At 44.4% G+C, this 15,368-nt stretch overlaps 1 protein-coding gene across 3 annotated transcripts in view; it reads right to left on the minus strand.

Moving 5' to 3' along the window:
* Positions 1-3,786: 3,786 nt before the first annotated feature.
* Positions 3,787-15,368, minus strand: part of Rftn2 (raftlin family member 2) — a 62,870-nt gene continuing 51,288 nt past the window's right edge. For all 3 annotated transcript variants that reach the window (XM_051190221.1, XM_051190222.1, XM_051190220.1), the window contains one exon: positions 3,787-4,128. In XM_051190221.1, the coding sequence (XP_051046178.1) occupies positions 3,856-4,128 (273 nt within the window). In that variant the 3' untranslated portion in view covers positions 3,787-3,855. The remainder of the gene's footprint in view (positions 4,129-15,368) is intronic.

Consider the following 15,368-nt stretch of genomic DNA (forward strand, 5'->3'; position numbering starts at 1 on the left):
TGCATTATTAATTTTTTTAAAAGACAGGATCTTGCTGTGTATGCCTGACTAGACTGGAACTTGCTATGTAGACTAGGCTAGCCTTGTATGTTCAGCACAATCAGCTGTCTCCATTGTTCTGAGATGATAGGTGTGCACCAGGGCACCAGAGGTGTATAACTATTAATTTACTATTTTGTCTCTCCTGATAGTCAACCTATTATTGATTCTGCAAGGGCAAAAGTGTCTGGCAAAGCACCTGGTCATGGGTCAATTAGTGTGTGTTAAATAGGCGAGTCTGTAAGAGGGTGGACATGCATCCTGTCACAGGGGAGAGCCAGAAGCTTGGAGAGTAAAGAACACACTGCAGACATGGCCTTCTCTGTCTGTTATTAAGCCTGAGTCTGGTGGTGGAAGACTAAGTTGGAGTCTAACATTATCTGTGTAGCAAGTTCAAAGCCAGCCTTGGCAACTTAGTGAGAACCTGTCTCAAAATAAAAACTAAAAAGAGGATTGGTAAATGGGAGATAGAGGCAAGAGGATCAGGAATTCAGTTGCATAGTTCAAGGGCAGCCTGGGCTATAGTAGACTCTGTCTAAAAATGCAATAAAGGGTTATATGGGGTGGGGTTGTTTAGAGGCTTGGGGCTCAGTGGTGTAGTTTTTGACTAGCATGGGGACTTTATTATTTTATTTTGAGACTGGGTTTCTCTGTGTAGCCCTGGCTGTCTTAGAACTCACTCTGTAGACCAGGCTGGCTTCAAAGTCAGAGATCCGCCTGCCTCTATCTGGGAGTGCTGGGATAAAGGCGTGCGCCACTGCCAGCAGAATAATTTATTTTTATTTTTTGTCCTCCTCCCCCATCACCCATTCTCTGTTTCCATGGCCCCTACTGCCTGCTGCACACAGCTCTTATTGCTTCAGATCCTCTCTGTGCTCCAACAGAAGTGTACAAGCCTCTCTCCCACAACTGCCCCATCTTTCTGAGCATGTTGCAGAGTTGCAGGGCATGTTGCAGAGTTTTGAAGTAATGAATGTTTTCATCAGAAGTTCACTGATTGGTCATTATAGCACAGGCCAGCCTCAAAAGCAAAAACTACCACCACCAACAAAGACCTTGGATCCTCCTGTGCCAAGTTCCTGAGTGCTTGGATTGCAGGGGTGTCCCACTAGGCCCTACTTACCAATCTGGATATATAACCCAGGTTCATCTAAAAAAGAAGGTAACCCCCTTCCCCTTCCCACGGCACTGACAGATATGCCTACTGAGCAGCATGAACTCTTATCATCCAGCTTAAGCTTGGCCCTGCCCCTTGGGGAACCTGGCTGAGTGCCCACCACTCTGCACATGGCAAGCAGTACCATGGCTATGTGTAGGTGCAAATGTCCCTTTAAGAGACAAAGTCCTCCCATTCCCACTCTCTTTCCTGCTGTTCCTCTAAAGGGGCAGGCAGGATTTTTCTTGTCTCTTCTCTCTCCTTCTCTCTCTTTCCTTTCCCCATTCCCTTCCCTTCCCCCCGGTAAAACTCCCCACTTAAGTTCTATCTGCCTGGCTGTGTTTGTCCCTCACTCACCATTCATAACATGCACTGTGTACAATGAGGCTTCGGAATAACAGATGAGCGCTCAGTCTTGTGACCTCACTACAAACCCATGGAGAGTGGCTTAGTCTGGATACACTAATATGACATACAATACATACTGTCCTATATGTATGACATATGAAAGCCAGGTATGGTGGCGTAAGACCTGTAATCCCAGCACTAAGGAAGCTGAGGCAGGAGGACTGCTATGAGTTCCAGAGCTACAAGTAGCAAGACTGTCTCAAAAAACAAAGTGAGGGCTGGGTGGTGGCACATGTCATTAATCCTAGCACTTGGGCAGCAGAGGGAGGCAGATCTGTGAGTTCCAGGACAGCCAGGGCTACACAGAGAAACCCTGTTTCTATACCCCCTCCCCAAAAAACAAAAATAAAAACAAACCGAAAGAAAGAAAAAAAAGAAAAAACAAAACCAAGCAAAAGCAAAATAAAATATGGACATATTTGTGTTCCATAAGACAACAGGTTAATAACAAATAGTTTATTATTCAAATGACTCACAATGTCCACATCACACCAATAAAAATATATAATGTGTGAGTTACTTAATGACATAGTCGACTGTAATTCTTTTGGAGGCCAGCCTTTCATAGGTAAATGAAAATCCCCTGTTTTCTAGCAGATTCATCTCTGTTAGGTAAAGATGGAAGATAGAGACGTCCCTGGTGGTGGGCATACGGTAGGTCAGTCTGCACACATCTTGTGGGCTGTGAGCCCCTCTCTACTGCTGCAGAACTGAGGATTCTGGGTTGCAACACTTTCCATGGTTAACATGTCAAGGCAAAAACACACTTTGAATCCAACAGTCACAGGAGGCACACTTCCATCTGAAGTTGATGTCTGTCCTCTTCAATGGCATTGGCAAATTTAAAGAAAGAAAGGTAAATCTTGTTTTTTTGAGATAGGGTCTCACTGTGTAGCCACCCTAGGTCTCACAGAGATCTGCCTATCTCTGCCTGCCAAGTGTTGGGATTAAAGGTGTGCCAACATGCTCAACAGAAATGAAATGTTTCCATCTACTATTGCTTTTACACATTGAGATTGTGGGCTTTCTTTCTGACTTTATTTTTGATTTTTAGAGACAGGGTTTCTCTTTATTGCTTTGGAGCCTGTCCTGGAACTCACTCTGTAGACCAGGCTGGCCTTGAAATCACAGAGATCTACCTGCCCCTGCCTCTGCCTCTGCCTCCAAGTGCTGGGATTAAAGGCATGTGCCACCAATACCCGGCTTGTCTCTTTCTGACTTTTCAAAATCTTAGTTTTACTATGCACGCACACGGACATGCAGGCCCAAGTACTATGGCATACTTGTGGAGGTTAGAGGACAACTTTGCAGAAGTGGGTCTCTCTTTCTGCCCTTACATAGGTTCCAGACGTTGAATTCAGGTCACGAGGCATGTGTGTTGAGTGCCTTCACTGGCTGAGTCATCTTGCCAGCCCTCGACTGCCTTAGGACATTTGTTCTGTTTAGTGTCACTGGTAAGCTATTGGGATCAATAATTTCAATGCTAATGATTCATTGCAGGACTGGCCATGTGGCTGCCCTTTGAAAGACAAGACGAGTCTGGCAGTGGTGGCCCACGCCTCTAATCCCAGCACCGGGAAGGCAGAGGCAGGTGGATCTCCTTGGGTTTGAGGTCAGCCTGGTCTACAAAGTGAATTCCAGGACAGCCAGAGCTACACAGAGAAACCCTATCTCAAACATACAACAAATAAACAAACATCAAACAAACAAAAACCAGAAAATATTTTTGAAGACTATTTTGACAAATAGGGGCTTGGCTTGTAGGTACTTGCCACAGAGACCAAAGTGAGACAGTTACAAGCAGGGACAATAGTCTGGGTATGTGAGAGAGGGACAGAGGTGGAGAGAGAACATTTTTGAGTTTAAGTGAGGCTGTAGCTTCCTGAGAAGGTTCTAATTGGCTGAAATAGCAATTCGGATAGTCAGTTTTTAAAAACAGGCATGATGAGAAATACTGATTTGTCCATTCATGAGGAAATGAGCCAGGCTGCTGTTTAGTGACCAGTTGGGACATCTGTTTCCACAGATGTTTTAGTTGAGAGAAATGCAAGCATGGGCTTTTACATTGATAAATAGTTGGTTATTCTTCCTTGTCTGAGAGACTGAGACAAAGTTTATACAGAGTAGGGGAAGGCTGAGCCTGGAAGTTAAAAGCATTACATAAATGCATAGTAGTAGTTAAATAAGGTCAGCGGGCAGTCATTTTAATAACTATTCACAAAGCCTTCCATAGCTTCGCTTCACTTGGCTGCTCACATGCAAGTGACCTGTGTCACGCCATCTTCCTGGTCAAACTGTCCGTCATCCAGTTCCCGGAGGACACTGTCACTGCTGCTGAACCCCAAGAAGCTGTCGCTCTGTGTTGGCCGCTCCTCCTTGGTCCAACACTCTCTGGAGGGGGAGAGGGGGCCCTCCTCAAGAGGGGCTCGGCCATCTGCTGTTTGGGACCCGCTGGTGTCCAGGCCAATGCTCCTGCTGCCAACCTTGTTTCTGTCCTCACCCTTCAGCAGCCGGCTAGCTTTCCTCTGAAAAGGAGGGAAGAGATTGTCAGCCAGGACTTGGAACATGTGCCCTGCGCCTCTCTGCTCCGCCTGCGCCTCTCTGCCTGAAACTTTTCTTTCCTACTTCTCGGTAGCAGCTGGGTTGTGGATCAGAGCCACTGGTCTCTTGCTGGAGGTCCATGCTCCATCCTCCCCACCTGGCAGGGAGATTCCTGCCGATTGCTAAGGTCCAGCTCAGAGTCCTCTATGCCTGTCTTGCAAATCTGCTCTTGGCTTGTCCTTCTCAGCGGCAAGTGTTTGTATGCACATTTCTCAGGAGACAATGGGAGTTAAATTTGTACTTGGGGAACAAAGCAAGCAAGAAACAAATGAGTATATTTTTCTTGGTAAGGGTGTCTAGACAGCAGAACCTATGCCTTAGTGGGCTCCTGGAAAACACAGACCCAGTTGCTTTAATGAGTGCTGGAATGTCCTTGGGGTCTAGGCAGACCTTTCCTTGTTCAGCTACAGACAGGGTTATCACCTACAGTTTGATCCAGCCCATTCACCAGACTGACAACCTGTTAATAAATATTTACTGAAGGCTGGCAATGGTTCAGGTGGTGGTTTAAGAAGAATGGTCCTCATCAGCTCATGTATTTGATTTGAATGCTTAATCATTAGGATTAGGAAAAGATTAGGATTAGGAGGTGTGGCCTTGTTGGAGACAGTGTCACATTGGGTGGGTTTTGAAATCTCAGAAGCTCATGCCAGGCCCAGCCCCCCCCCCCCCTCTGCAGGTCAGGATGCAGCTCTCAGTTTTGCTCCAGCACCATGCATGCAGCCATGCCGCTACAATGATAATAATGGACCACCCCTCAAAACTGTAAGCCAGCCTCCAATTAAATGCTTTCTTTTATGAGTATTGCCTTGATCACGGTGTCTTTTCACAGCAACAGAATGGTGACTAAGATAGTTCAGTTCATGGTGACTTCTCTGCCACGCAACTTAGGTCAAAACCAGATCTCTAGATGACAGTAGGATCTGGAGGAGGACTCAAGCCCGGCATGTGGACGTCCAGGCTGCTGCAGGTCCACTTAACTAACGTGGCGAATGTGTCACATATTGGACCCGATCACATAACCTCAGCTCTGTAAAGCTGATAAGGTTTTCAAAAGCAAAGTAGTAGTCATGGTATTCTTTCCATTTACAAAGGAAGAGTTTATTGGCCCAACGTTCATTTCAGTGTTAGCCGGAACTAAGATTACTATGTGAAGTTATGAAACCCTCCCCGGCTGGACTTGCAAGTTTCCTGCTCCCACTCCCACCTTTGCTCTCACCACGCAGACATCACATTTTCCACATTGTCCTTTATTCCTGCTCAAAACGTGCTGAGTCGAGTACTGGCAGGGGGGCCTCAGAGGTCCTCTCAGAGAGGCGCCGGGTTTGAGAATGGGGCCCCAGTGTTGGCAGGGCTGACCAGCACTGCTAGGCTGAGCTTCCTCAGCCTGGCTAGCAGGGGCCTTTCCCATAGGCACAAAGCTCTCCTTAAGCTCAACCGCCTGCTCTGACTCACACAGGGAGGCCCCGGAGCCTTTGTTTGTACTAGGGACAAAGGTGACTTTTGCAATACATTATTGCATGTCAGATAACAGGCCAACTCTTACTGCAATGAGAATTTCCTTAATAAAAACAGAATACTCCTTTGAATGAGCTATTCATAGTAATGTACTTTAGATAATTGTTATAAGTGAACAGCTATCAGTTGTAAATTTGAAATACCACCTGACAAAATATTTAACGCATTATCCTAAAAGATTTCAGAACACAATGCCTTTGATTTCAGGGACCATGGAGTTTTATTAACATGTCTTTCACAATGAAATCGCCTCTCCCACACGACCTCACCCCACTTGAAACATTTTTACAATCATCAAATTTGTGATGTCCTAATAACTCAGAAAGTTGGAGTCTGAAACCCATCCCATCCTGGGAGACCATTCACTTCAGTCCCCCCATTCTTCAGGGGTCCCCCATGGAGGGATAAGGCCGTGGAGCGTCCAGCCCCACATGGACACTAGGGCCACCTGCCTTATCTTTCCACAGTATACTCATCACATTTACAAAAACAAGGCCAGATAAGTGACACAAGACTTGTGTTCCCTAAATAAAGATTTCTTCGTGTTATAGAATAATATATATACAATGTAGAGAACCTGGTAGAACAAAGAAAAAAGGAAACTCACCTATAAAGCTATCTCCCAAGAATACTACTGTTAGAACCTTGCCATATTTTACCTCTCTCCCTCCCTCTCTTTATCTTTCTAGATATAAGGAGACAAGTGGTACATAAGAACACAACGCAAGCTTTTTTGACCTTTGGCCTCCTGGCTGCTGCACCTGGTTCCCCGGTCCCTTCTCTCCCTTTCCCTCCCCGGCCCACATGGCCCATTTCAGCCTGGCCACCACTACTCTGAACTCTCCCAGATGTCCCTGCCTCTGGCTATGGTATTCCACACATCTACAATAAACTTTCTCCTCCATCATGCCTAGGAGTCCTTTCCTGTGCTTTCTTTTTTCTTTTATTCATCTGGTGTTGAAACCTTAAATGAGTTAGTTCCCTCTCCTAGGAACTCCTCACTCTGAACCCAGCTGCTGACCTGACCCTGCTCAGGAGTGTAGGGATCGTGTGCTTCTGACACCTAACAAATTCTGTCCTAGAGTCTGCCCCTTCAGGTGCTTCTTCTCCCCTAACTATCATCCATCTTCCCTTGCCTACTCAGTACGTGTCCTCTTTCCAGTTACACACTTTTGGGCCACTTGCCATGGCATCACCTCCATTCTACACCCTTTCTGGGCCTCCAGCCATGAGTGCATCTCCCTTTTCAGACTGTCCACCGCCAGAGCAAATCCCTACTCTGCCCTTTGGGCTGCCCGCGTGGGCAGTTCTACTCCCTAAGACACTCTCCAGCTGTGCTCTCCTCTGCCTGCTCTAACCACTTGTCTCTCCCCTTCTGCTGGGCAAGTATCACTGTGGAGCTCCCTGCGTTGTCTACTTCTACTGTGAAAGTCACGCTGGTGTGACAGGACGCTCCCTACCAGCCCCCATCACACGGAAAGGGACACTTTTCCTCTGTGATTTTGGACATTTTTTTCTGACAGGTTCCTCAGTCTGCTTTTTGAAGCCCTTGATTGACATTCTTGTTACCACGACACTTATCCCCTCTACTCTCCGTGGCTCTCTGCTCCTTCCTGGAACTTCTTCACCTCCCACTGGGAGCTGCCTGTATGCTCCTGGGTCTGTAACCCTTTCCTTGTCCCCATTCCCTTGAAGCTGCCTGTTCTATCTCTCTCAGTGCCTCCCAGGACTTACAGTTTGTGAGTTTCTATGCCTCCTCATAGGAGCTGCCTGCTAAGTCCCGAAAGTCTACTGTGCCTTTGTGGCTCATGTGATATTGGGACACCCCCCCTCCCCTCCCCTCAGGCAGAGTTTCTGCCTGTTCTTTGTTCTTGCTTTCCCAGGAGACAGCTTGGCCGTTTGGAATAAACTTTTCCCCTTTTCACACACACAATGGCTATTTTGGTTTCTTTTCTTTCTGTCTTTTCTTTTTTTCTTTTTCTTTCTTTCTTTCTTTCTTTCTTTTTTTTGTGTGTGTGGAGCGAGAGAGAGAGAGAGAGAGAGAGAGAGAGAGAGAGAGAGAGAGAGGGTTTCTTTATGTAGCTCTGGCTGTTCTGGAACTCACTCTAAAGACCAGGCTGGCCTCGAGCTCACAGAGATCTGCCACCCTTTGCCTCCTGAGCTCTGGGATCAAAGGCATGTGCCACCACCACCCAGCCAATTTAGGTTTCCTTACTGCAGCCATTTTCATTCACACTTGCCAATTTCTCTACGGATTATATCTATGATTAAAAAGTTTTATTATGATGCTGGAAAAGCTTCAACTCAAAATAAACCTAACAGGGATGGAACATAAAGTCCTAGTCTTATGAAAGCCACTAACTTATTGCAAACTGTTCAGGATAATTAAGAAATGCAAGTTAATGGTTAGTCACCTTATAAATAATAACATTATTTAATGTGTTCAGAATTATCTTTGTAGTCACACTAAGTACTAGTGAAGTTAATTACAAGAATAAGTCTTACTTAGGCCTCTATATATTTTCAAAGTTAAGACTAAAACAACTAGAAACAAGCAAAATTTGTCTATTCAGATACACCTAATAGAAAGATAGTCTTCAAATGCTTCCGAGAGCTACAGGATACGACATTTAAAATGTTGAAGCTTCTCATATTACACAACTGACCCCTAGAGTGACCCCTGAGGTATGAAGATAGATGGGCACAACTCTCCCTGGATTGGGGCAATGCCAACCACTGGGCAAACTGCCCCATGCCTCACCTGCTGCCGGGTTCTGCTCAAACTGTGCACACTTTCTTGGTTGATTGCTATACTTTCCCTGGCCAAAGTAAGGTCAGTCCCTCCAGCTCCTCTACTGAAAAGTCTCAGACCTGGTGGACAGCCAAAGGTCTATGCTGCTCTCTATGACAGGCGAAGACCTACAACAGCTGTCCCCAAGGAAACTATGTAGATCACTAGGGTAACCTGTCTAGGTAATGGGTCTCTGTCATTCTAATGGACACATCGACTATTTAGATTATATTTCTAGTTGTAACGTATCCTTCTCACATCTCTGAGGATACTGACTGACTGTAGCTTTAAGAGCAGCATGCACCTAGTTCTTTACCTAAGGCTTCCACCGCTTTCTCAGTTCTCCTCATGTGTAAAAATCAGGTCTAGGTTAAGACAGTTTACCTTGTTACCAGACTCAGAAAAAGGGAGTGATGAACTCACAAAACAGGTTTCAATATAACCTTTTACTATTCCTTTATTTAAAGGAACTTGCTTTACAATAACTGCTCTCAGACTCAACCACCTGTGTCTCCTGGGGAATGACTGGATAGGAAAAGGTGTAAAGTTTAAAGCTTAAGCTATGAGAATCTAACAGAATGATTTAGGGTCTAAGGACGTATTTTAAGGTGTGTAAATGCAAGTTGGTGTAAGGTCTGAGGATATGAAAGCTTAAGTTGCGATAAGAAAGTGATTGAAGGTGCTGTAGAGATGGCTCAGTGGTTAGCACTAGCTGATCTTCCAGAGGTCCTGAGTTCAATTCAACCACATGATGGCCCACAACCATCTGTAATGAGATCTGGTGCCCTCTTCTGGCCTGCAGAGAATCATGCAGCCAGAACACTGTATACATAAATAATAATAATATAATAATAATAATGTGATTTAAGGCATATAAAAAGAACAAAAAAAGTTTCAGATTTCTTTCCCTCACTATGTTATTGTTGTATTAAGACTTCAAAAGTTCAGAGGCTTATCATTAACCAGTGGAGTTTTCTGATAAGCTATTAGTTTAGCTTTAGTAAACACAGACTACTGGCATCATAGTTATGAGCTCAAGATTGTAAATTCCCTTTGGTTGTTTTCTAAGTATAGACTTAAAAGTAATTTTATTATGCTAAAAACATCTGTTTAATTTATATACACCTAGTCTTCTGGATAGAGGAAAGTGTTTATGTTTTAATCCAGATTCATTTTTGGATCCCCATGCTTCTACTATGACTCAAAGGTGTGAACCTACTGCCTTTTCTACAATGTGAATTTCTTTTTTTTAAAAAATAATTTATTTAACTTTATTTCATGTTTATTGGTGAAAAGTGTCAGATTGCCTGGAACTGGAGTTATAAACAGTTGGGAGCTGACATGTAGTTGCTGAGAACTGAACCCAGGTCCTCTGGAAGAGCAGCCAGTGCTCTTAACCTCTGAGCCATCTCTCCAGCCCTTACAATATGGATTTCTGCACAGGTTACAAACAGCAGTAATGCTAAAATGTCTAAAACTTTTACCTCATTTTTATCAACTTAAAAAAAAAAAACCCTCTTATAAGCTTCAGGAAATTGATTTGGACCCACCTTTCACAGATAAAATGGACTCCAGATAAATACTGTCAATCAACAGCCTGTTTCCCTACCTACCTATTCCTGAGGGTTTGATAATTTCCCCTTTCCCTGGTCTTGGGAATCACCTCCTCCAGCTACCAGGACCACGGACCTAAAAGTATCATACACCTAAGAAAAAAATTTCCCCTAAACTTCTTAACTTCATCATCTGCTCCTAATATATCTCTGTTCCAGCATATTTCCAATCAATTAAAGATTGCAATGGGCTCCAACTGCAACCTGCATGTCCCTAGCCCCAGATGGTCCTGCAGAGCCTGGACACTGAGTGAAACAGCTTGCTCTTCCTGGATTTGGTCAATATTCCAGTTTTGGGTCCCCAGTGATGCCCCAGTGTCAACAGGAAGTAGTCACAGATGATGACATTGCTCCTTTATCATTCATTATCAACAAAAGGCTGGGATGTCAAGTTTCAAACCCGGAACAAATGTCTGAGGTGCCTATTCAACCTATCAAAGCTGACCCGGCCCCCAGGTTCTCCCAGCATCCTTCAGCCCCTACCGGTTACAAGGTATGGCTTGCACATCCCACCGTCTGCCCTGAACTCTCCAGGTGCTGGGCTGCCCTTCCCCCAGAGGCTCGTCCCTATATTATCCAGACATTTTGGTTACTCCTCCTTTTATAACCTTTGGCCTCTTGGCTGCTGCACCTGATTCCCCTCTCTCTGCTGCCCTCACCCCCCAAAATGGCCCAGCTTAGTGTGATCATGTCCACTCTGGACTCCCCTAGATGTTCCTGCCTCTGACTATGCTATCCCAAATATCTACAATAAATATTCTCCTCTACCATAAAACAAAACACAAACAAACAAACAAAAAACATTTCCCACTTAGCACCACCTTGCAGCTCCCCCTTCTATGGTAGTGTTTTTCTTACCACTTTCCAGGCTTTCTCATAGCCTTTCCCACTTTCTTCTGCTATTTTCATTACACACTGAGAGGCAATTATGTTGATTTGGAGGCAGATCCAATGCCATCCTAATAAACTTCTAATGTGTCGCTCTGATTTAAGAGAAAAGGGAGTGACTCATCCTATTAATGTCTTCTTTTTTCAAGACAGGGTTTCTCTGTGTAGCTCTGGAGCCTGTCCCCGGAACTAGCTCTTCTAGACCAGGCTGGTCTCAAACTCACAGAGATCCACCTGCCTCTACCTCCCAAGTGCTGGGACTAAGGGCATGCACCACCACTGCCCAGCTTGTTAGTGACTTCTTGATGCTGTGACCAAATACTTGACAAGAGCAACTTTATGCAGGGTTTATTTTGGCTCACAATTTGAGGGTATGGTTCTTCTTGACAGGGAAGTGATGGTAGAAGGCGTTTACGACTGTTGGTCACACTAAGTTCACAGCCAGGAAACTGTGAATAATGAATGTTTGTGCTCAGTTCATTTTCTGTTTCTTCTCCAGCCCAGGACTCAAGCTCAAGGAAGGATAATAATAACCCAGTTCCTCACAGGCATGCCGGGAGACTTGTCTCCTAGATTCTAAATCCTATGCATCCACTAAAACATACATAAGGCCCAAGTGACAAGCCCATGGACTTTAGGATGTCTCAGCACTCTACCTTTCCTTTTTAACTGTCAGCGTTTAAAAACACAAACAAAAACAAAATAATTTAGTTAGGAATGCAGGTTAGTATCTTAGTTCGATTTCTATTGCTGTGAAGAGACAAACACCATTGGGCCTGGCTTACAGTGCAGAGGCTTAGTCCATTATCATCCTGGCAGGAGGCATGGCAGTGTGCAGGCAGGCATGGTGCTGGAGAGGAGCTGAGAGTCTTGCATTTGGACTGATAGGCAGCAGGAAGACAGCAGCACTGGGGCTGGCTTGTAAACCCCAAAACCCACCCCCAGTGACACCTCCTAAGCCTTCAAATATGAGTCTGTGGAGGCCGTTTTTATTCAAAGCACCATAGTCAGGGTGGCCCTCATGGAAAAGAATATGGGGGCCCCACAAAAACTGAAGGACAGCCACCCACCCCATGATCCAGCCATCCCACTCCACTCCTGGTGTGGCTGGAGGAATGAAGTCAGGAGGAAGTTCTGCACTCCATGTTTGTTAGCCCACTTTTCACAAGAGCAGTCAGTGGAGGCGCCATGAGCCCACCAGCCGATGAGTGGATAAAGCACACGACACGATTCCTCCTGCCACTGGTGCTTGAGAGAGGACAGGAGGAGGGAGGGGTGGGAAAAGACTGACCAATGGGCACTAAGAAACACTTAGGATAGAAAGTTCTGGCCTGCTGTGGCCCAGCTGGGTGACTGTATATTAGATCTCAAAAAGGATTTCAATGCTTTCATCATAAATAAATGATAAATATTTGGAAAGGTAGATATGCTAACTTGATTTAAAAGTATACAATGTATATGTGCATCGAAACCTCATATTGTACACACACACACACACACACACACACACACACACACACACACACACACACTCGTGAAAAGTTTTATATACCAGGAGCTAGAGAGATGGCTCAGCAGTTAAGAGAATTTGCTGCTCTTGCAGAGGACCAGGGTTTGGATCCTAACACACATGTGGTTGCTCACAATAGTCTGTGACTCTAGTTCCAGTGATGCCCAACTCTGGCCTCTGTGGACACCAGAAATGCACTTACACACATGCAAGCAAAATATTCATACACATAAAATGAATAAATGAGCCAGATGGTAGTGCACGCCTTTGATCCCAGCACTCAGGAGGCAGAGGCAGGTGAATCTCTGTGAGTTTGAGGCTGGCCTGGTCTACAGAGCGAGTTCCAGGACAGGCTCCAAAGCAATACAGAGAAGCCTATCTTGAAAAACCAAATAAATAAATGAATCTTTAAAAAATTATGTACTATTTAAAAATTAACTTAAATTGCTGGGCATTAGTGGTGCATGCCTTTAATCCTAGCACTCAGGAGGCAGAGGCAGGTGGATCTCTGTGAGTTCAAGGCCAGCCTGCTCTATAGAGCGAGTCCCAGAACAGGCTCCAAAGCAATACAGAGAAAACTTGTCTCGAAAGACCAAATGACAACAATAACAACAACTTAAATAAAAATGCATCCACATTGAAAAAAAAAAAAAAAAAAAAAAAAACAAACCAAAGCAAAACACTGCCTGTCTTCAGGGGCCATTCTTCTTTTAATAGCTGAACTCTTTCCCACCAGCATCCCATAGTGTTTGAGCATATAATGTTTCATCTGCACATAGGTCACGTTTCTAGCCTCCTTTGGGAGTGGATATGGAGAGATAGAAGAGTTCAGATAAAAGTGGTGTGAGGAGAAATGAGATGTCCTTGTCTGAGGCACATACTTGGAATTCCACTTTCCTGTATCTGTGGCTGAGCATGGTACCTACTGGCAAAGGGTTCCTCGGTCTGCAGAGAGGAGCCCAATTCTGAGGGTGGCAAGGCAGCTCCACCAGCGGCTGAGAGTCCTACACCTTACAGGCAACAGAGGTCCACTGAGACACTGGACCTCAAAGCCCATCCCCACAGTGACAAACTTCCTCCAACAAGCCACAACTCCTAAGAGTGCCACCCCTGAGTTTATGGGGTCCAGTTACATTAAACCACCACAGAACTCAAGTTGTTAGACTTGGTAGCAGGTGCCTTTACCCTTAAGCTGTCTCACTGGCCACCTTAGCTTGCTGGAACAGCTAAGTAACCACTGCTTTACTAATTAACAATCAACATGGAAAAAACTGTTGATGACTAATGCTTTTCACTAAGTTCCACTAACTTTCTAATTAAGGAAAATTCCAAGTATGTAGAAATTTAAAAGAGAATGATAATGCCCACTACATAACTATTTGCTCCTTCATAGGCACATGCAGGCTTTCAACATCAAAAGTACCTTTCTGAATTATAGCTGATGCTCTTTCAGTTGGAGAAATTACAGGGCCATTTGGCTTTCCTGGGCTTTCTCCAGTCTCTTTATTTTGTTAGTAGAACTTTGATAGATGTTGAAAGAAAAACATTCTTGTGAAAATAATTACAACCTCTCATATTGCCAGTCATGGCACCAGACACATTTAGATATGTTTTCAAATCAGAGCCCCAGAGCCCTGTGGTATGTGCTAACGTTATTCACACTTTATAAAGGAAAGGGAGACTTGCAGAGGGGAACAGGCACTGTCTGTCCCTTCTACGTCAAGCCCTCAGCGTCCTTCCCATGGTTTGTTGTTACCTCCTGAGACTACAGTGGATGGGAGTTCTGGTCTAAGTTTGTAGAAACAAAATACTCTTAAAGATTTTTTTTATTATTATTTAAAAATTATGTCTCTGTGGCCAGGCAGTGACAGTGCACACCTTTAATCACTTGGGAGGCAGAGGCAGGTAGATCTCTAAGTTCAAGACCAGCCTGGTCTACAGAGCCAATTTTAGGACAGCCAGGGCTACAAAGAAACAGCAAAATCCCAAAAAGAAAAAAAAAATCCCCAAACAAAAGAAAACAAACAAGAACAACAACAACACAATCACCCACAATTGTATGTCTCTGTGTACATGTGTACATGTGTTTGCAGAGCTCAGAAGGGACTGGATTTGATGTAACTAGAGTTTACATGTGCTTATGAGCTGCCCAAAGCAGTGCTGGGAACTGAACTCCAGTCCTCTGGAAGAGCATAATGCTCTTAACCACAAGACGTCTCCCCAGCCCCAGAAACCAAATAGTTTTAAGTGGCCTTTTTGTCTCTTATAAATGATGTGGGCAGAATTTTTTAAAAAACTGAAATAGTCATTTTTAGATAGTTAAGAACATTTGAGTGAGTTTCAGTAGATGTTCCAAAAGAAACAAAAATTAAGAAGGGAAATCTTAGAAGAAAAAAAGTAAAGTAAAATTTAGTTAGTGGTTGTCAAACTCTTGCTTGCTTTCTCTCTCTGTCTCTGTCTTTCTTTGGAGACAGGATTTGATGTAGGCTAGCCTCGAACTCCTGATCCTCTTGCCTCTACCTCCCAGGGTCTGGGTTTATAGGTCTGTACTCCACACTTGGCTTTTGGCCAGAATCCCTCATCCTCTCTAGCAGAGCTATCATTTGCTGGAATCTATTGGAGCCATGTCCAAAATACAGAAAAATAAAAACAGCTTAGGAGGACCAGAAAAAAGAACTGAGCTTAACAGAGCCTCATGCAGAGAAAAGAGGCTAAGAACTTCATCTGGCTTCCTGAGAATTCTGGCCTCAAAGGGAGACTTTATGAAAAATAAGACATGGAAAATGTAATCTATGTAATTTACAAAGCAAACATTCTTTTGAAATATCTTTTCTTTTATTTATA

The sequence above is a fragment of the Phodopus roborovskii genome, unplaced genomic scaffold (assembly GCF_943737965.1).
Source record: "Phodopus roborovskii unplaced genomic scaffold, PHOROB, whole genome shotgun sequence".
NCBI classification, from domain to species: Eukaryota; Metazoa; Chordata; class Mammalia; order Rodentia; family Cricetidae; genus Phodopus; species Phodopus roborovskii.